The 19,661-nt window shown below is 47.3% G+C and overlaps 1 protein-coding gene across 1 annotated transcript; it reads left to right on the forward strand.

Moving 5' to 3' along the window:
• Window positions 1-4,283: 4,283 nt before the first annotated feature.
• LAMC1 (laminin, gamma 1 (formerly LAMB2)) lies at window positions 4,284-19,231 on the forward strand (the record flags this gene model as incomplete). Its single annotated transcript, XM_010134453.1, is given in 17 exon segments — window positions 4,284-4,588; window positions 6,419-6,549; window positions 7,985-8,151; window positions 9,269-9,457; window positions 11,395-11,512; window positions 11,614-11,712; window positions 11,817-11,953; window positions 12,796-12,918; window positions 13,005-13,194; window positions 13,463-13,575; window positions 14,895-15,116; window positions 15,211-15,399; window positions 16,795-17,040; window positions 17,367-17,520; window positions 17,975-18,117; window positions 18,710-18,888; window positions 19,030-19,231. Coding segments are annotated over 17 exon segments (2,907 nt in total), but the record flags the coding sequence as incomplete, so codon positions are not given.
• Window positions 19,232-19,661: the final 430 nt, after the last annotated feature.

The following is a 19,661-nucleotide window of genomic DNA, read 5'->3' on the forward strand; positions in this document are numbered from 1 at the left end:
TTTGAGCATGGCACGTTTCCTGGGGGACCTTGGGATACAGAATTGGGCAATAACCCTGCTGAGGAAGGGCTTTAATTGCTGATGACATCTGGTAGCTGTGGTCAGCCTGACAACATGAGCAGGTTGTCGGAGCAAGGATTCCTGACACTGAACGATGCTGAATGTTAGGAGTGCCGCTGCTGCTGTTTCTGCAGGCTCCCAGACTTGCTCGCGTGGTTGAATCATAACTCCAGTACTGTCTTTAGATAAAGATTTTGCAGGACTTTCTACATCTGCCTAAATTATTAAAAGGAGCTGATTATTTTGTCAATTCCTTGTGAACAGCAAAGATGCTGTTTTTAAAATGTGTGGCTCATGATTTGGAACTCTAGATGCTTTAGAGACACGTCAAGTTACACTCCTGAAGTGCTGAGCTCACAGTCGCTAATTACCGCATGTAATCTTCCCACTTTTATAACGCACATCTGGAATTCTTCCTGCAGAATAGGTCTGCCACTTCTCAGTACACCAAGGGAAATCCTGTCTCATACTTGCTGCTATCAGACACTTCTAAGCCAAACTGAGATCAAGGAAATTACCAGCTTCTAAGAACAGGAGAACAATGACTTTTTGTCTTCCAAATGAAACGTTCAGAACTGCCTTTCCTTTGGTTCTTGCTGTTGGCATTTCTCACGGTAATGGCAGTATATGTCTATTTAGCCCTGTGAGGCTCGAAACAACCTCGGCAGATGATCTTTGCTAGAAAAAAAAAAAGCGGTGCACCTTCGAAGAGCCCTACTAGCTGCCAGGCTGCTAAGCACAGCTTTTACATTCAGCATGAACAGTGGGGAAAGGTATTTCAATACCGCGTCAGCTGGTCTTGGGTAAACTCTGTTGTTCCAGCAGTATTTACCCACGGCAAGCTGATACGGCGCTAGCTCTCAGGCGCTCCGGTTGCTTTAACTGCATTCCTCTTTAATGCCATTAACAGGAGTTCTCAAGTAGTTATGCTGCCAGCTGAAATAAAATCTTTTTCAACTCGGTTGCTTGATCGGGAGGGTTGCAGACACATTTTCTTTGGCCTGCCGTGTAAAACCAAAGGTGAAAAAGGGAGGCTCCTTTTCATTCATCGCAAGGGATTTCAGTGGAAAACGTGTTCATGCTGCCCAGAGCATGGTTTGCACATGTTGCGCCTTTAGCTGAGCTGCGATTTTTGCAGGGAGCTGTAGGAGACCTTGTTGGGGAAGAGGGACTGTAACCTAGTTATAGTGGAGAGGAAAAAAAATAGTTCTTTCTTGAGACGTGCAGTCTGTGACCTGGCCTTTCTGCTAGAGCAGAAGTTGTGTGTGTGCTTGGAGTAGAGAGCACCCGCCCGCACCCAGCCCTCCCTCTCCCCCCCTTCATTCCCAGGATTCTTTTGAAGCGTTTCCTCCCCAAAATCATCTTGATGAAGCCTGAATGTAGGGTTTTGGTTCATGCTAGAGGAATGCAGTACTAGTAGAAGAAAACTAACCACTGAAGTCAATGTAGCAGCTTGACAATTCACAGTTGACACAATTTAATTGAATGATCTTTGTGCTGGGTTTTTTTTCCCCCCTCCTGAGTTATGGAATGGCTGCTTTTGCGTGATGTCTTCACTTTTTTTCACTTGTCGTGAAAATGACCCAAAGAAATCCCACCAAGGCAGACCTTCAGCCTCACATTTTGCTTTATTTTAGCACATGAGCTCAAAGAAAACTTTCTCGTTAAGCTAATGACAGTTTCAAGGTGATATAATAAAACCATGACGGCAGATCTGTCTTTAGTTGCTGCCTGTCCCAGCTGTTGTTGAAGATCTCAGATAGGCTGGCAAGTTGCAGGTCAACATGCATACTAGTGTTTTCCTGCAGAAGAATGAGGTGACATTTGGGTTTGTTCACCATGGGCCTGAAAAAGGTATCTGTGCATGTCTGGCCTCCTGGCTTGTGTCTGGTGTGCTCACCTGGAGCTTCTGTGTGGGCATGCTCTTCACCTCTGAAGCGTGCTTTGCCTTCAGTAAGGAGCTCTGTTCTTGAGAGGAGACCATGTAGCAGGAGACATGGGAAACCTGGAAGAGACCAAAGAAAAATACTTCCAAATAAATAGAAACAGGATTAATTTCTTGCGTTGGGTGGCAAGGGGAGGGTATGCCTAAGATGTGCTGCAGTGTTAGGTGTTGATCCTTTGGAACTTCTAGCCCTTGAGGAGTCAGTTTGGCATTAATAGTGTGATTGTTTCTCGCTTGTCTTCTGTGTATAAGAAGGTCTTGTTCAATCACTTGACCAAACCAAGAGGGAGCTAGAATGCAGCAAGAGCCACAGAACGTCAATGTCTGGCTTTCTGTCTTATGCTTGGGTCATCCATAACCTCTCACATGATAGAAGCAGGAAAAGGTGTTTTGGGGAAAGCATTGGGGGTTTGTATCTGTGCAATGTCCCAGCTGTCTTGCATGTCATGCATAGATAGGACTCTTAGGTTGGGCAGATTTCTTTGGCTTTGAACACAAGATTGGTCTTTTTATTTTTTTTAATCTTGGGGACATGCAGGTGTAAGTTTTCGAAGTGCTGTATGTCTTGATTTTTATTTTTTTATGGTATTTTGATTACTGGACCCCTTGCAGTGCTTCTCCTGCTACTTTAGAGTTCCTAGCAGCCAGAAAGGACACAGATTCCTCCCTTGCGCCGACCAGGCTCTGGGTGTGACGTGCCTCATGCGGGCGGGTCCCAGTCTAACTGGTGGATGGCCTGCGAGCAAGAACCATGGTTCATGACCCGATTCATTGCTCTTGGGTTTTGCAGGTGCACTTTGAGAGGCACACTGTTCTCGTTGCCTGGTGCTGTCAGGTCTGCTCTAACCCGTGAAGAGAGCCCACTCTTCAGCAGGTGCAAAGTCTTGCATTAAAAATTAACACGGGGAAGTTAATTCACTTTACAAGTTGATGTTAAATCTGTGTGACTTCTACAGGCAGAAAAAGGCCCTGTTTCTTGGTCAGTTGAAACTCTTCTAGTAGCTTTTTTTTTTTTTTTCCATGGTCAATGAAGGGGCAGAAAAAGGCCCTGTTTCTTGGTCAGTTGAAACTCTTCTAGTAGCGTTTTTTTTTTTTTTCCATGGTCAATGAAGGGACCAGTGATGGCTACAGCCTCTACTTAGAGTAATGTTTTTCTTGGAGGTGGTGAGAGTGTAAAAGAGCATAGCAGGGGCTAAATGTCTGAAGCTTTGTTCAGACAAACCTCACATTTTAGCAAGTTCCCCCTATGTTCCAGGGTGTCCTGATTGTACAGAGTTTGCTTGCCCAGGTGGAGCAAGAACAGCTGGCACACAGCTGTATGCCTTCTCCTAGGCACGTGCTCCTCAGCCATGGGGGATGGTGGAAGAAGGTGGCTGAAGTGTGCTACAGTACCTTCCCCTGATGGGTTTTCTCAGCGATGTGAATCCCCTAGGTGGTTGGTTTATGTGCACAGAGGTTGATGTTCAAGTGACTGGAGAAGAACCTGTGAAGGAGGATGATCTGCTGATTGCCACAAACCTGTTAGGAGATGAATAGAGGGCAGAGAGTTGGTTGTAGATTTCTCTTCCTGGAAGAGGGGAGAATATGGCTGGTGTATCACTAAATCACATCGCATGTTGATCTGAACAGCGTCTCGGTGACTTTAATTGTGTGGTCTGGGAAACTTAAATCTTGTTTTGTCTGTCTGAGGGAGTGAGTAGAAGGGGGTGTCCTCAGTAGTGCAGTGCTGGAGGAATAGCTTTGTGAGTAGTAGAGTGAGTCTGGGGTATTGTCTGTTTAGGGAGGAAGCAGAGAAACAAACCAGGCTCTTACAGCATGGCTCTTTCTGCTCTGGTTAACACTGTGTCTCCCATATGTGTATTTGGAAGGAATAGTATCAAATGTCATGGTGATCTTGGGCCTGGCCTCAGATACACACGAACTATTCATGGGTCTGATGTAATCTGTCATCTCTTGGGGTAAAGACACTGTTGGGGATGTCTGCAGAAGAGAGTTGTAGTTTGTGAGGTGTGTGTTTGGTTGCACAGAAGTCTGTAGGTTTGTTTGTTTGTTTACTTAGCCTGTCTTTGACTTCTGCCTTCAGTTCCTTCACCTTTGCTGGGAGAAACAGAACCTAGGACTGGAAGAGATGCTTCTGGTGCCACTGGAACTGCTAGTCCTGCTGGCTAGTACTAGAGGAGATGTTTCTTCCAAAGAGAGAAATGCCGTGCAGCTCTTTCCATTCTTTCTGGTTTGAGTTGTTTGAGTCTTTCTCATGTCTGTCTTCTCTCACTTGCAGGAAAGGCCTTTGACATCACATATGTGCGTCTGAAGTTTCACACCAGTCGGCCGGAGAGCTTTGCAATCTACAAACGCACCAGGGAAGATGGCCCGTGGGTGCCCTACCAGTATTACAGTGGCTCCTGTGAGAGCACGTATCACAAAGTCAACCGGGGCTTTATTCGGACTGGGGAGGATGAGCAGCAGGCGCTCTGCACAGATGAGTTCAGTGACATCTCCCCCCTCACTGGGGGCAACGTGGCCTTCTCAACTCTGGAGGGCCGCCCCAGTGCCTATAACTTTGACAACAGCCCTGTGCTACAGGTACGTGAGCTGGACTAAGTCAGTTGGGTGGTCCGAGTTGTCTTGCTGTTCCATCACGGGTGGTGGCTTTGTGCCAGCTGTGGGCTGCCCTGCAGCCCTTACTCGTACTGAAAGGCCCTTGCACAGGTAAGTTGGAATGGAGAATCCAAAGAGACACTTTTGAAGGAAGGGTTGAGCTCTTGACTCTGCTGTTAGTATATGGTACAAAGCAAAATTGGTGGCGTTAGATGGTTTATCATTAGGCATCGTGGAAGTCTTTGGAGGATGGATGCAAGTCTCTGCCTGCTTAGAAAGCAGCTGTGGGCATTTTGCTTGTTTCAGATAAAGGGGCAGATTCTTCTAAACAAGTAAAAGGTTACTGGAAACCCTAACCCCAACCCTGGGTTGGGGGAGCTTGACTTTTTCCACAGTTTTTGTTCTGTTTTACAAGTGAGGGGGCTCGATCAGGGATTTTTTGTTGTTAGCATTCACAACACTGATTGGGCAGTTGTTGGGAGCATACTGGGAGCACTAGTTTATTCAATTTGCTTGCCACTTTCTGTCTTCTCCTTGATGATTTCTCCAGCTTATACTGCAACAAGGTGCTAAAGCTGTGGGGTTCACCCCATCAGGGCTCATCTCCTTCCTTTTGGAGCTGTGATTGCCGTTTCTTTCCTTATCTCTTAGAGCAGCAGGAGCAGACTGAGATGTGAGCACGCAGCAGAAGCCCAGCCAGTGGGCAGGAGAGCAGAGCCTGATGGGGCTTATTTCTGCAAACAAAAATAACAATTAATGGGAAAGGGAGAAGAACTCCTGAAATGGGAAAGAACCAGTTTGGCCACCTTGTTGAGGTAGCCCTTGCAGGAAACGGGGTCTAGTTGTTAAGGTGCATGGAGAGATTTCAAGTCAGCGATACGGCATATAATTAATTTTCTGATAAACTCCTCTATGAGGAATAGAGACCTGAGTGCCAGTTTCTTAAAATACATAGAAACCTCTGGTGTTGCTTTTTGGAACTGAAGTTAACATGTATTTTTGTGCTCAGCATTTCCATGTGTTTGTGCCAGTGTTTGTAATTCAGTAAATCTTCTCATTGTACTGGCTAAGTAGTGAGGCCGCTGCGGTGCAGTTTGTACATACAGGGATGTTCTTCTCATGTTCTCTTTTGATGGTGTTTGACAGTAAATGGCATTGCAAAAGCTGTAATAAAACCAAGAAGAGACTAAGGACAGTCTGTGGCTGAAGGTGGTGTGAAATTTCGGGACAGGCTACACTTGCCGGCCATTGCTGGAGAAGGTTAGGGTGCTGTGGTGGAGGCGCTGTGTAATTATTATGGAAAGCTCTTGTGAGTGAGATCTGCCTGCTTTCCTTCCTTGGCCTCCCCCAGCCTCATTCATATGTCTGTGTCTTTTCTCCTGGTGGTGTATGTCTGCAGACAAGTGTACCCTAAAGCTTTTCCCCTTCGTGCTCTATAGCTTTGGAGGAAAACTTCACTCGGAGAGATGGGTACAATTAACCAACTCACATGATTGCCTGCCCTGCAGTTTTCACTGGAGAGATTACCCACTGCTTCCCAGCTGAGAGCAGTGCAGATGCAAAGAGGCACCGGAAAAGGGTACGCAGGGACGAGCAGAGTCTGGAAGACAGTCCAAACCAAGGGGATGCAGTATTAGGGCCTCTTGGGCAGGGCCCTGTGAGCTTCGAGGTGCAAAGGGGAAAGTAATGAGGAAGGAACTTGCTGGTTGATGAATGACTTTGTGAATCCAACTGCTAAGGACACAGCACTTGTTACATGCTTGAGGGGGATATTTGATAAAATGTTTAATCTGATGGGATTTTTGTCTGCTCTAGGAATGGGTGACAGCTACAGATATTAGAGTGACCCTCAATCGTCTGAACACGTTTGGAGATGAAGTCTTCAATGATCCGAAAGTTCTTAAGTCTTATTACTATGCAATTTCTGATTTTGCTGTGGGTGGTAGGTGAGTAGACAACTAAATCTCTGTACTTATTTAAAGCATTTGGTCAGGATTACTAGAGTGCTTTAAAGATTTTGAGTATACTCAAATGGTACGATTAGGCTCCGGTCTTTATTAACTGTCCTAAACCAAAGATGCGGTAGAACAAATCTTATGAAGCTCACAAATACTGTGTAAAATCTCTTGTGTCTATAATTTCAGGGCAGACAGAAATTGAATATTTTTTTCCTTGATTAGATCAAATGTTAAATGATTTGAGAGGGTGAAGAGTGACAAAAATCTAAAATAAATGAAAAAACTAGATTTTTTTTTTTCTACCCTGCCCTTTGTGTGTTTTTTAATGTGTTATTACTTGTTCTCTGCCTACATCTGTAGAATAGCAGTAAGGAGAAAATGTCAATGCCTTTGCTTCACATATATTTGGGGAGGTATCTATGAGGATCTGAAGCATTGTGCAGTACTGGGGTTCCCTTTGGAACCTTTGGCAGTACTGGTCCGTTCCTTTTGCCAAAGCCTGTTGCACAACGCTTACATCTTAAGTTGTTGACGGTGAAATGTTCTCATAAACAGGGCTGAGATGCGCGCAGTGGTTTGGACTATTGGCAGAGAGCAGCCCCGAGTCTGGAATTTGACAACGCGGGGATCTGCTTTGGCTGCACCAGCAGTCTGTGGAGGTCCCTAGGCTTCTGTATTAGCCAGCTTTGTGCTGTTGAATTTTTTACTGGTACTGAAAAAAACAGCCATGCTTTTTCCTGGACTCTACTGAGAGCGCAGCTGTGGAGAATACACTAACCTAAAGCAATCAAAGTCTTTGCTTGTGCTACTCAGTGTACTCCGTTTTAATGACAGGCTGTGAAGAAGCTAGTTAATGTTCTTGAGTTTCTAAATGCCTACCTTGAGCATCCTACATCTTTTTGCTTCCATAAAATGGTTTGGTTTGGAAGGAAGCTTCATAAATCATCCAGCCCCCAAACATGTGTAGGGACATCTTTCACTAGAGCAGGTTGCTCAGAGCCCTGTCTGACCTGGCCTTGAACACTTCCAGGCATGAGGTGTCCATAACCTCTCTGGGCAACCTGTGCCAGTGTCTCACCACCGTCTCAGTGAAGAATTTGTTCGTAAAAGCTTATCTAAATCTACCCTCTTTCAGTTTAAAATCATTGCCCTTTGTCCTGTCACTACAGGCCCTGCTAAAAAGTCTCTCTCCTTCTTTCTTGTAAACTCCTTTAGATAGTGAAAAACCTCAATAAGGTCTCCCTGGAGCCTCCTCTTCTCCAGGCTGAACAACACAGTTGTGTTCTCAATTTTGTTGTGACCGTCTGCCTTTGAATTTGCCTCATCTCAAATTTTCAGGTCTGGGCTTTGTTTCTGGTGTTGCTCAGTGAGTGACCTGGGTCCCTGGAGTTTAAATACCTGTTCCTTGTGTCTCATTAACCAGATGCAAATGTAATGGGCATGCGAGCGAGTGTGTGAAGAATGAGCTTGGGAAGCTGGTCTGCAACTGCAAACACAACACCTTCGGGGTTGACTGTGAAAAGTGTCTTCCTTTCTTCAATGACCGTCCGTGGAGGAGAGCAACAGCAGAGAGCGCCAATGAATGCTTGTGTACGTACGACCACACCTGAGGGCAAAAATCTCTCAAGGGTTGGGTCCCTGTGTTGGCAGCCTGCATGGTTTTAAGTTGTCTCAGTTGCAGTTAGCCAGTGTTAAGTTCAGTTCTGGTGTTCTTCAGCAGAAATTTCACAGTCATTCCTGGTCATTCCTCTCCTCTCCTGCAGGAGCTTTCTGGTAGATCCCTAGAAAGGGGCATTGTTTCTGGAGAAGGATGGGAGCGACTTCTAGGAAGGAGATATGCCGCAAAAATGTACAGGCTGGTACTTTATGGAACCCATAGGAAAAAAAAAACCCTGTATTTAGTGGCTGGAGAATCACTGACCTTCAGAAAGCCCCTCATTTAGCATCCGCTGACTTCCTCTTGTATTTGGGTTATTGGGTTTTAGTTACTCGTAGACTATTTCATCCAATTTTGAGGCTGTTGCAACAGTTCTGGACTGCAGATGCACATCTCTGAAACCAAACACCAGTTTATTTCACTTGGTTTTGTGTCACTGACCACAGCTCCTGGTAGTTTACTTCATGGGGAAGCTTTTTCAGACAGAAAAGCTTTCTTCCTGTCTGACCTCTGTGTGTGTTGATCGGTCCCAGCTGTCTGGTCAAGACCTGTGGCTTCCCTGACAGGCCGGTGAAACCCGTGTCTCCTGCTCCCTAGACAGAGGTTATTAGTAATCTGGGGAGAAACTCTTGCAGCAGGGAGTCAGCCTCGCTGTTATCTCCTCATGCCCGTTTGCTTGATGGAGATCGCTGTTGTCGTGTGGGAGGGCGGCATTTCAGCTGCAAATCGCAGCCCAGAGTGGAAGAGAGTAGGTTAGAAGATGCCGGGTTTCTCCTGAACGTAGGAGAGAGTAGTCTCGAGGAGCTGGTTTTCTTGTTAACAGCTTTGCTGCCTCCTCCTCATGTTCAACCACTGCAAAAAACATGTTTCTCCCTTCTTCTCATTGACTCACAAACACCTTAGGGGCTCTGTGCATTGGTCTTGGCATGGTTAAAAGCTCCTGCTCCAGCTCCGCTACGACTTAATACCAAGCTTTGTGTAGTGGGTTTGTGACTGTTGGGGTAGGATGGCTGCACGTGCTCTTCACTGACGGCACCTTTGTCTTTGCAGCTTGTGACTGCAACGGGAGGTCGCAGGAGTGCTACTTCGATCCTGAGCTGTACCGCGCGACGGGCCACGGGGGCCACTGCACGGGCTGCTCAGATAACACTGACGGCGCCCACTGCGAAAGGTGCAGGGACAGCTTCTATCGCCTGGACAGCGAGGAAGGGTGCCTGCCCTGCAGCTGCAACCCAGTCGGTAAGCAGCAGCAGCAGCAAATGTTTCTGCTTGCGACCTTGCATCCACAAAAGCTAATTGCAAACTACAGGGTAAAAAGAGGGATTTTTAGATTTTCCTTTTTTTATTTTTTTTCCTGATGTAGGAAATGTTTTATTGGCTTGTATTTTCATTCAGATTATCCTTGGATCTAATTGGGTTGGGGTGGCAGATGGTTCACCTCTGCAGCATTTACTTCTTCAAATGCATCCTGAAAGAGTTTTTATTTTGGGGTTTTGTGTTTTGTTTTTGTTTTGTTTTTTTCCACTGTGTATGTGTTACCCTGACACTCCCAGTACTAAAGAGCTCATTTAAATTCTTAATAAACAAGATGATGTGAGCAGATATTTCTGGAAGTTGTTCATACTGAAGAATTGCAGCAAACTTTAGCTGCATCAGTTTCTCCTGCTGAGTGTCTAAGCACTGTAAATACAAACTAGTGAAACCTTAAACATAAAAGGGCCTGGGGGTGAGGGGGGGGGAAAAAAAAAGCTCAAAATATGTAGTTAAAAAAAAAAAAATGGAAGAAATTCTGGGGGGAGAACAAACCTTTTGTTGTCAAGGGAACCACTTGACCTGTATGGAGTAATCCCATAACTACACCAGCCACAGCAAACATGGAAGGGAGGAGGAGACAAAAGGGTAGAGGACAGTAAGGTATGATGTGAGGTTCCAAAATAGAGTAGCTGGAATAAGTCACTGCTTGCAGCATGCCCTAAAAGCAGCCAGCAAGAGGTTTGCCAGGGTATGTCTCCTCTCTAACTGAAACTTTTGACCAAGAAAGGCCTCTTTCTTCCTCTGTCTGCTTTCCTAGTCCCCATGTCAGACCTTATTTTAAGAGGGGTGAGGGCTGGTGTCAGCTGAGATGGTCAAGAAGAAGCAGGGAGGTGACTTTAAGGGGTCTTTAAGGGCATATTTTGAAGGGCTCTATAACTTGGCCATCAGCTTGTATCCTGTGGCACACTGGCATCCACGGTGTATTTAAAGCCACTGGATAGGTTTAAATTGCTATTTTTTCCAAGTATTGTTTTTTTCTGCATGATCTTAAGTGAGACAGCAAAGGGGATTTCAACTTTGGCTGTATATGGTAAAGGTTTTGTGTGTTCTTCTGTCCAGCTTAATCGTCTTACAACTCTTCACTTTGCTGTAATCTTCTGGTGGGGATTGAAGTGGAAAGAAACAACTATTTGTGTATATTAAAATACTTTTCTCCTAGTAGTTAACTCTTACAGTGCTGATAACTCCCAGGCTGTTAGCTACGCTGGTGCTTGGGAGAAAGCATTTTGTCCACCACGGATTAAAGAAACCCGCTCCTGCTTTTTGTTCAAGTACTGAGGAAAGTGTCCTTCCAAAAATGAGAATTTTGCTTAGGAGTTTGTTAGGGTTGATGGTGGCATGTGCAACCTCACTCCAAGGAGGTGATTTGGTCTTTAAATCCAACTTGGGAAGCAAGGGAGAAAATTGGAATGTGAAAGGGAGAGTCCAGGATATTCTCTGGCAAAGGGGAAACAGTGATTAGGGAGAACAGAAAGGATTCAGGGAAAAAAATCTCGGAAGCTGGGCACTGCAGGGTAAAACAGGGATGGAATTAGAGGCGTGCAAAGGTTAACATTGAGAGTGAGACAGCAATACGGATGATAATGCAATTTGAAGTTTATATATAAAAAGGTTGGTTGGTAGGAATACTTAAGAGGTGAATAATTTGGAGACTGGATAACGATTGGTCTCTGGAGCTGCTAGGGGAGAAAAAACCTGGGGACTAGCAGCAGCCTTTAGGTAAGCTGTCACTCGTTGGCCTCAAGCTATGCTTCCCGCTTTCTTTTCCCATATTTCTTGCCTCTTTTTGTAATGTTGAAAAAACTGCCAGCTGACAGTGCCGGGTGGGTGTGCTGAGGTCCCTGTCCCTGCTCTCTGTGCAGGCTCCCTCAGCACCCAGTGCGACAACTACGGCCAGTGCAGCTGCAAACCTGGCGTGATGGGCGACAAGTGCGACCGGTGCCAGCCAGGTTTCCACTCCCTCTCCGAAGCTGGGTGCAGGTAAGGGGGGACTGCTGCTCTCTAAAAGCAAAACAAAGCACCTTTTTAAAGCTTTCTTTGTGTGGCTCTTAATGAGTTATCCTCTCCCCTGAATCTTCCAGGCCCTGTTCTTGCAATCTGGCTGGCAGCACAGGGGAGTGCAATGTTGAGACAGGACGGTGTACGTGCAAGGACAATGTTGAAGGTTTCCACTGCGAGAGGTGAGGTTCTTTTCCTGTGGCTTTGTTTCAAGAATGAGAAACATTTGAGTGATGGCCTGGGGTCAGCGTCAGGGCAATGACTTTTCTTTCCTTCATGTCTTCAGATGCAAACCTGGATTTTTCCATCTGGATTCCTCCAATCCAAGGGGCTGTACCCCCTGCTTCTGTTTTGGACATTCATCAGTCTGCACCAGCGCCATGGGCTACAGCATCTACAGCATCACCTCCAGCTTCCAGTTTGGTAAAATTGATCCTTCCTTTGTATCTCAGGCTGGGCTGTAGACTCAAGTCAGAACCAATTAAAAAACCTGCTCCTTCCTCTCTGCGCGAGACTGCAAACCTTGGGCAGGCAGCTGCAGGATCCCTCTTTTGGAAGTCCTGAGTTACTTCTGAATTTACTGGGATCTTCCATGTCTGCAGCTCATTTGTTCAGCTAGAGAGGAATGAATTCACAGCTCTGGCCGTGGGCACCCAGTGCTAATGTACACTGTGCAAGCGGGAATTGCAAATAAAAACCTTTTATAGCTTGAGAGAAGTGCTGGCAAGGAGGCATTTCCTCAGTTTTAGAACCAGATCAGGAGTTTCTGATTGAGCGGATTATAATCACTTTAGATCTGGGGTTTACATGGCTCTGAGTGAAACTCAGTTGTGTTTGTGATTGGCCTGTAAGCTCAGGGAAATCTTTCTTCATACAGTCAGTTTCCTGTGTATGCATGTTTTCATGCTGTGTAGTCTGAAAAGAACAACTTTTTAATTAAAATTCCACTGGAGAACAGTTTGTACAAAGGCTGAAACTCTCATCAAGTCGTAGGGGACTGCAGGTTTTCCCATCCCTGCATAAGCTCTTTAGAAAAGAAGGTTTCGAAAAAGTGATTGTCATAGGGTTCGAAGTTCAGAGGGTTCAAGTTAGTGCTTGAGTTAGGGGCTTGAACTGGAAAGGTGATGTTTGCCTATCTCTGTTCTGGACACTTACTTTCTGAAATCTATTAGTGCCACCATACAGACTTGTGTGCTGTGACATGAGGAGTACATGCAGAGCTGCGTTTTCCAAGGATGTTAATTCTTGCACATTTGATTTTTCAGGAGAGGATGAGTGGCGTGCTGAGCAGCGTGATGGCTCAGAAGTCTCACTCCAGTGGAGCGGGGAGACCCAGGATATCTCTGTTATCTCTGACAGCTACTTTCCCATGTATTTTGTGGCCCCACGTAAGTCATTCAAGAAGTGAGGCTTTCTGTGCTGCTTGTACCCTTTCTTTTCTGTCTCCTAACTGTAAGGTCGTTTTCCCCTTCAGGCAAGTTCTTGGGCAACCAGATTTTGAGTTACGGGCAAAACCTGACTTTCTCCTTCCGCGTGGACAGACGGGACATACGCCTCTCTGCAGAGGACGTGGTGCTGGAAGGAGCTGGGCTGAGAGTGTCGGTGCCACTCATTGCCCAGGGCAATCCTTACCCCAATGAGAATGCGCTGACCTACACCTTCAGGTGAGGGACTCTCCAGGGGCAGCAGGAGCAGCTGGCAGCAGGCCTGTGGTGCTCCCAGCCTCTGAGCTCTTGACAAAACACACAGCATTAATTTTAGCTCGACAGAGCAGTCTTATCAGGTCAATTTGAAACTCGCTGTCCAGCGATGTTGCGTAAACACGTGTGAATTATGTTGCAATAGCATAGCGCTTTTGGAAAGGGTGTTTTAAAAGGGCACAGCTGTTAGCATCTGGAAGCTTTGCTCATAGTGTGTGGCTCTTCTCCGTAGGCTCCACGAGGCTACAGATTACCCCTGGAGGCCTACTCTTACAGCATTTGAGTTCCAGAAACTTCTCCACAACTTGACTTCCATCAAGATCCGAGGGACGTACAGTGAGAGAAGTAAGTCACTGAGCGGAACATCGCAGAAAAGAGGGGCAGACTCATTCATCTAGTCCTGTGTGTTGCTTTATTGTAGGGCCCGGTCACAAATAGCTGTGACAGATTATTTCACAAAGCCTGTGCCGATTGCTTTTCACCTGGCCTTCCAGTGTAACAGCTTCTCCCAGGTCTCCTGAAGAGGATGCGGGGAAGAAGGGTGCTGCCTTTGAGAGCCTGGAAGCTGAGCACCCATCATCTGCTGATTCTTTGCCTGTAGACATGCGGGTTTTGCTGTGTTGCATAGCCAATGTCTTCCAAATTGGTAGAAATACGAAGCAAAGAGTCTGGAAGGACATGGTAGGAGAAATGTAGGGAGTTTACAACATTTGGTCTCAGTTTCTGCTGCACTGAGAATGGTTACCTCCCCCTTCTCTCCTGGTCTTGCCTTGGCATGACAAATGGGATGGACGAGGTCTCAAAAGCACTACCTGTGCTGAACTTTCACTCACATCCCTTGTGATAAGGACGTATAAAAATGAGGTGTGAAATGGGAGAAAAAACATCCAGGTCCTTGGGTATTGTTGTGTGAAGAAGGATTTTTGAAAGGTGCAAGGAATAAATTCACATTTGGGGAAGGTGGGAAAGCCGCAAGAGTCTTCAGTAAACATGGCTCGTAAAGAGGAATGTGGGGTTGTGAAATGGAGGATGGAAAGGTGTGGAGCAAGCCATCCCCTGAGCGCTGTAGCTGCCACTACTATGTGGGAGCTGAGGCTCTGCTCCAGTGCCCTGGAGCTGCTGCAGTGGTACAAACACGCCGCTGTAAGTTAAAAACCAGCTATGTAGTATCTGGGTGTGGTGTGTTGCAAGGAGGAGAGGGGGCAGCACTCAAGTGCCAGATGAAGAAATGGCTTGAAAGGAAAAGCTGAAGAGCTTGCCCCAAGGCACGGTTTGCAGACGTTGTGTTAGAGACAGTGCATTGGAACTACCAGAAAGATGGTGTGTCTTCCCTAGAAAGACAGGAATTGGGTTTGGTATTTGTTTTGGGAACAGAAACCACGTGCATGCCAAATGTGAGTTGTTTTAACTGACAGTACTTGCTCGTGTGCTATTCTCAGCATCCTCCCCTGTATAGTTATTCTCATCATCCCTGCCCTGTGCATGCCCTTCGTGAGCTATATTGCATCTTTTCTCATCTGTCTCAGCCTCCCTGGAGGATTTTGCTTCTTGCTTCGCCTTACCAACTGTGAGCATCTGTATCATACCATTCAGAGGTGTGTTTGGTGAAGCAGTGGTGAGAGCCTTTGTGGTTATGAAGTGTTTCCCCTCTTGGTGCTTTCTAGGTGCTGGCCACCTGGATGATGTTATCATCACAAGCGCTCGTCCTGGACCTGGCGTGCCCGTGCCCTGGGTGGAGAGCTGCTCCTGTCCAGTGGGATACGAGGGGCAGTTCTGTGAGCGCTGCTCCTCTGGGTACCGGCGAGAGACAGTGAGCCTCGGGCCCTACAGCCCCTGCGTGCCTTGTGCTTGCAACAGGCACAGCGAGATGTGTGAGCCTGAGACAGGTAAGAGGAGCTGATAAGACAGGGCACAGCAAGAGGATGGTTCTTCTTTCTGGGTTGGACCATGAAGCAATACCCACATCCCTCTCTTTTCCAGGTATATGCAATTGCAGGGATAACACGGCGGGGGCTCACTGTGAAAAGTGCAGTGATGGGTATTACGGAGATGCGACAGTGGGCACAGCCTCAGACTGCCAGCCCTGCCCGTGCCCGGGCAGCTCGAGCTGTGCCATCGTTCCCCGCACGAGGGAGGTGGTATGCACCAGCTGCCAGGCTGGCACGACAGGTGCGTTCCTACACGAAATGTCCTTTTTCTTTCTGCACCCTATGTGCCTGTGGAAATGTGTCCTCTGTCAGTTCTGGGGCACTGACCCACAGTGGGCAGCACTGGGAGCTGCTCTGTCTTCTGGTTCAAATCCTTCTCCCTTCCTCAGCCCTGTTTTCTGTCCTATGCGAGGCTCAGGGCTGGACGTGTTCTTTGTGCCTGTATCTTGAAACAAAGGCTTATTCTGTGCAAAGTCTGAACGTTTCTGTGCTAGGTAGGTGAGCTGGGCTACCTTTTAATAGAGCTCTGTTATTTGCACAGTGTTGGGTAGAAAATAAAGAGCCAGGAAGGCAGGTCAGACTGAAATAATGTTAGAAGACATGGTTTGCCAGCCAGAGAGGCGCTGTGGGACGCCTGCAGGGGAGGGCCAGTGCCCTCCCTAGGAAAAGCAGGAAAGCTGCAGTGACTCACCAACACTGCCCAAAAAATACAAGACCAAATTTATGCTCAGAGGTTTTAAAGAGAAATACACAAACAGGTACAGATCTTTTTTTCTTAGTGATAAACCGTGAAGTCTGAACATGTACCCGAGTCGTTAAGCAGAGCCTTTTGTTCTGTCTGCAAACAGCAAGGAAGCCTTGAGATGGCTGGCAGCCTCAGCACCTCCCTGCTGATTTAGTGCTTGGCATAGCAGAGTCCAAAGTACAGAATACCTGTAAATGCTTGAAATGCTTAGAAAAGCCTCTGACTAAGCACAGAGGCAGCTTGTGGGGAGGCCCCCATGGGCGCCATCACTTCAGGAATGAAAGCGGAGTCCAGTGATCCAGGTTCCCTTCAGCTCAGGTGTCAGTACAAGCTCACCTTTACTGGTAGGTACACGATGGCGCGGGAGTTCCTCCTGTCTTCTGCTGCCTTCTTGGGAAAAGAGGGTTTCCATGTGCCAGAACTGCCTTCCCAGTGGAGCTTGTAGCTGGCTAGGAAGATCAAACCTGCAGCGAGTGTAGGGAGCTGCTGAGTTGGATGCTTCAGTGGCAGCCTGTGGAGGTTTGGCAGATCTTGCTGGCAGTGGGGCATCCTGGAGCAGTGATGCCCCACAGAGCTCTACCTGCTTAGACTCTTAAATTAACAACAAACTATAACAAACAGGTTATAGCAAACAGGTTTGGTTTAAAGGGATAGGAGGGAAAGAAGAAGCTGAAATAACTCATAATGCAAAGTTCCAGTGAAAAAGCAGCTTAAATTTAGAAAGAGGGAGGGATTCATGTGTGGTTTCACGCACGTTTCTGACCCCAACAGAATGATGAAAGGGGAGGAAGCTGGAGAGTTCACTTTGCAGAAGGGGCTGCAAAGGGGGTCTGGGCGAGTCGGCAGCAAAGGGCTTTCTGCTGTAGCACACGTGTTTCTGTCACATCCCAGGCAAGAGGTGTGAGCTGTGCGATGACGCCTATTTTGGAGACCCGCTGGGCAAAAACGGTGCTGTGAGGCCTTGCCGCCTTTGCCACTGCAACGACAACATTGATCCCAACGCGGTGGGGAACTGCGACCGCCAGACGGGCGAGTGCCTCAAGTGCATCTACAACACAGCCGGCTTCTACTGCGACCGCTGCAAAGACGGCTTCTTCGGGAACCCCCTGGCCCCTAATCCTGCCGACAAGTGCCGAGGTGAGAGCCAGTTCCTCCTGCATTAAACAGTGCCTTTGTCCCCACGGGCTACCATTCCCTGATGCGTTCTTAGGATGTAACATCAGGCTTGTTTGTGCCTGTCAGCGGCGATGCATGGCTTTACCCTGGTTTGGTGGCTGTTGCTTACTAAAATGCTTGTGTTTGTGGGCACTTACTGCTATCAAAGCAAAAGCATTGTGCAGCGCTAGGGCTGGGCCGCCGCCTGTTTTGGATCCAGGCCTGTTTGGGGACTGGCTAGCAGAGTACCAACACCACAACGGACTGCTAACTTCCTGCATATTTCTCCATCCCTTCTATTTTTGCAGCTTGTCACTGCAATCCCTATGGCACTGTGAATCATCAGACGAATTGCAATCAAGTGACTGGGCAATGCGAGTGCCTGTCTCATGTCACCGGAAGGGACTGCAGTGCCTGTGAGCCAGGCTTCTTCAACCTCCAGAGCGGACGTGGCTGTGAGAGGTGACGTTCACCTTGGGTTGGGGCAAAGAGCCTGGTTTGGGGGAGGTCTGTGCTTACGTAGTGCAGGAATGTGATGTTTGTCACAAGATGTGTGCCCCGACGCTGCTGTGAGTGGGGAAGAGCAGCAGTCAAGGAGTAGCTATGAAGGCTGTACAAAAAGCCCAACTTAAAATTAGCCTTATAAATAGCTCTAAATCGGGGTTTTAAGTAGAAGATGCTGTGTGGCTGCATGATTGTTGGTAGCAGGGCCTTGTGGGTTCCTTTTTTAGGGCTCTCACCAAGTGACCTTGCACTGTTCAAAGGCTCAGCACCTCCCCTCTGCATCTGCACAGCAAGAAAAGTGACCTTTGGCAAATGGAAACACGGCACTGTACTCGTTAGGGTTTCTTCAGAGGGGCACTTCGCCCGTGCCTCCCTTCTGTGTCCCTGCCTGACCTGTGGCTGCCTTCCCCAGGTGCAATTGCCACGCGCTGGGCTCCACCAGCGGCCAGTGCGACATCCGAACCGGACAGTGCGAGTGCCAGCCTGGTGTGGCTGGCCAGCGTTGCGACAGGTGTGAGGCCAACCACTTCGGCTTTGGCTCCGAAGGCTGCAAACGTAAGTCTGAGAGGCTGGAGTGAGGCGGGCGGGAAGGCTGTTGCACAGCCAGCTTTGCCTTTGCTTTCCTCCTGTCTCTGGGAAGGTACTTTCTCACCTCATCACATCAGAAGTTGGCACTTCTGTGTCCATACCATGCGTGGTGTGAAATCGATCTCTAGCTTGTTCCCTTTTTCTTTTAATTGGGTGTAGGAAGAATTCCAACTTAATACCCACATCTCTTCGGCGTATAGTCTGACATTCTCTGAATCTTGTCCTGCAGCAGTCCTGTTTCCTAACATTAAGTCTCTGCACAGCTCCTCTGCCAATGGCCTGAATATACAGATTGGGTCTTGAGAAGCGAGAGATCTTGTAAACAGGATTGAAACCAGGATGATCCAAACTTTCTTCTTCGATACCCTTGCCTGCAAAGAGCAGAAAAATGAACAGCAGTTGGTTACAATGAAATGGGGCAGAAAATTATAAAACTTTGAGAGGGGCAATAGCAACACTGTGAATATATTTCAGGGTATTGAGCGTTTGTTCTTGCCCTGCGGGTTTTAGGGTATTTCCACCTCTGAGGTATTTCTGACTGAGGTTTGACTCCCTGCAGCCTGTGACTGTGATCCTGAGGGCTCGCACTCCCTGCAGTGCCAGGAGAACGGTCGCTGCGAGTGCAGGGAGGGCTTCGTGGGGAGCCGCTGTGACCAGTGCGAAGAGAACTACTTCTACAACCGCTCGTGGCCAGGCTGCCAGGAGTGTCCAGCCTGTTACCGATTAGTGAAAGATAAGGTGAGACCACAAACACCACTGTTGGTACTGATGGAGAGAGCAGCACGTGCCTGTTTGTATGCCTGTGGCTGGCTGGTGCTTGCTGAAAACAGAGGTTCAAGATGCTCTGTGTCGTAGCTGTGCTCTGTCCCTCTCGCATAGGTGGCAGAGCAACGAGAGAGGTTGCAGGAGCTGGAAAATCTTATAGCAAATCTGGGCGTGGGAGAAGAAACTGTAACTGATCAAGCCTTTGAAGAGAGGTTGAAGCAGGCAGAAAGAGATGTCATGGAGTTGCTCCAGGAAGCACAAAACAGCAAAGGTGAGTTGACCTGATCAGACATAGACCAACTGAAATATGCTCTTTGTTTGTTGTTCCTGTTCTTTTGGACACAGTGTGTTTTGTTTCAAGCCTAATCTGTGCATCAGGACAGGCAGCTGTTGAAACAGTGCCAAGATATTGTGTGCTCTTATCAAAACAAATGGCTGTATTTGTATCCCAGCTGTTCCCCCAGTGCTCTCTGTTGTATATGCAAAGTAAAGATCTGCCTCTAGCATCTATAGATGCAAGTGTTTTATGTGCTACCTTCTCCAGATGCAAAGGAGGTTTTGATTTCCTTGCTAAACAAGCAGAAGACTTTCCAATATTCTTATTTACTATGACTGTAAATTTGCTCAGACATCTTGGGATAAAGCAGTTCTTGTTGGGATCTCATCAGCAATCAGAATGAAGGTTTCAAAATCCTGCTGGCAAGCTTAATTATCCCACCGTAAAGTGTATAATGTTCTGAAAAGTG

Source organism: Buceros rhinoceros, unplaced genomic scaffold (assembly GCF_000710305.1).
Source record: "Buceros rhinoceros silvestris isolate BGI_N320 unplaced genomic scaffold, ASM71030v1 scaffold1874, whole genome shotgun sequence".
Taxonomy (NCBI): domain Eukaryota; kingdom Metazoa; phylum Chordata; class Aves; order Bucerotiformes; family Bucerotidae; genus Buceros; species Buceros rhinoceros.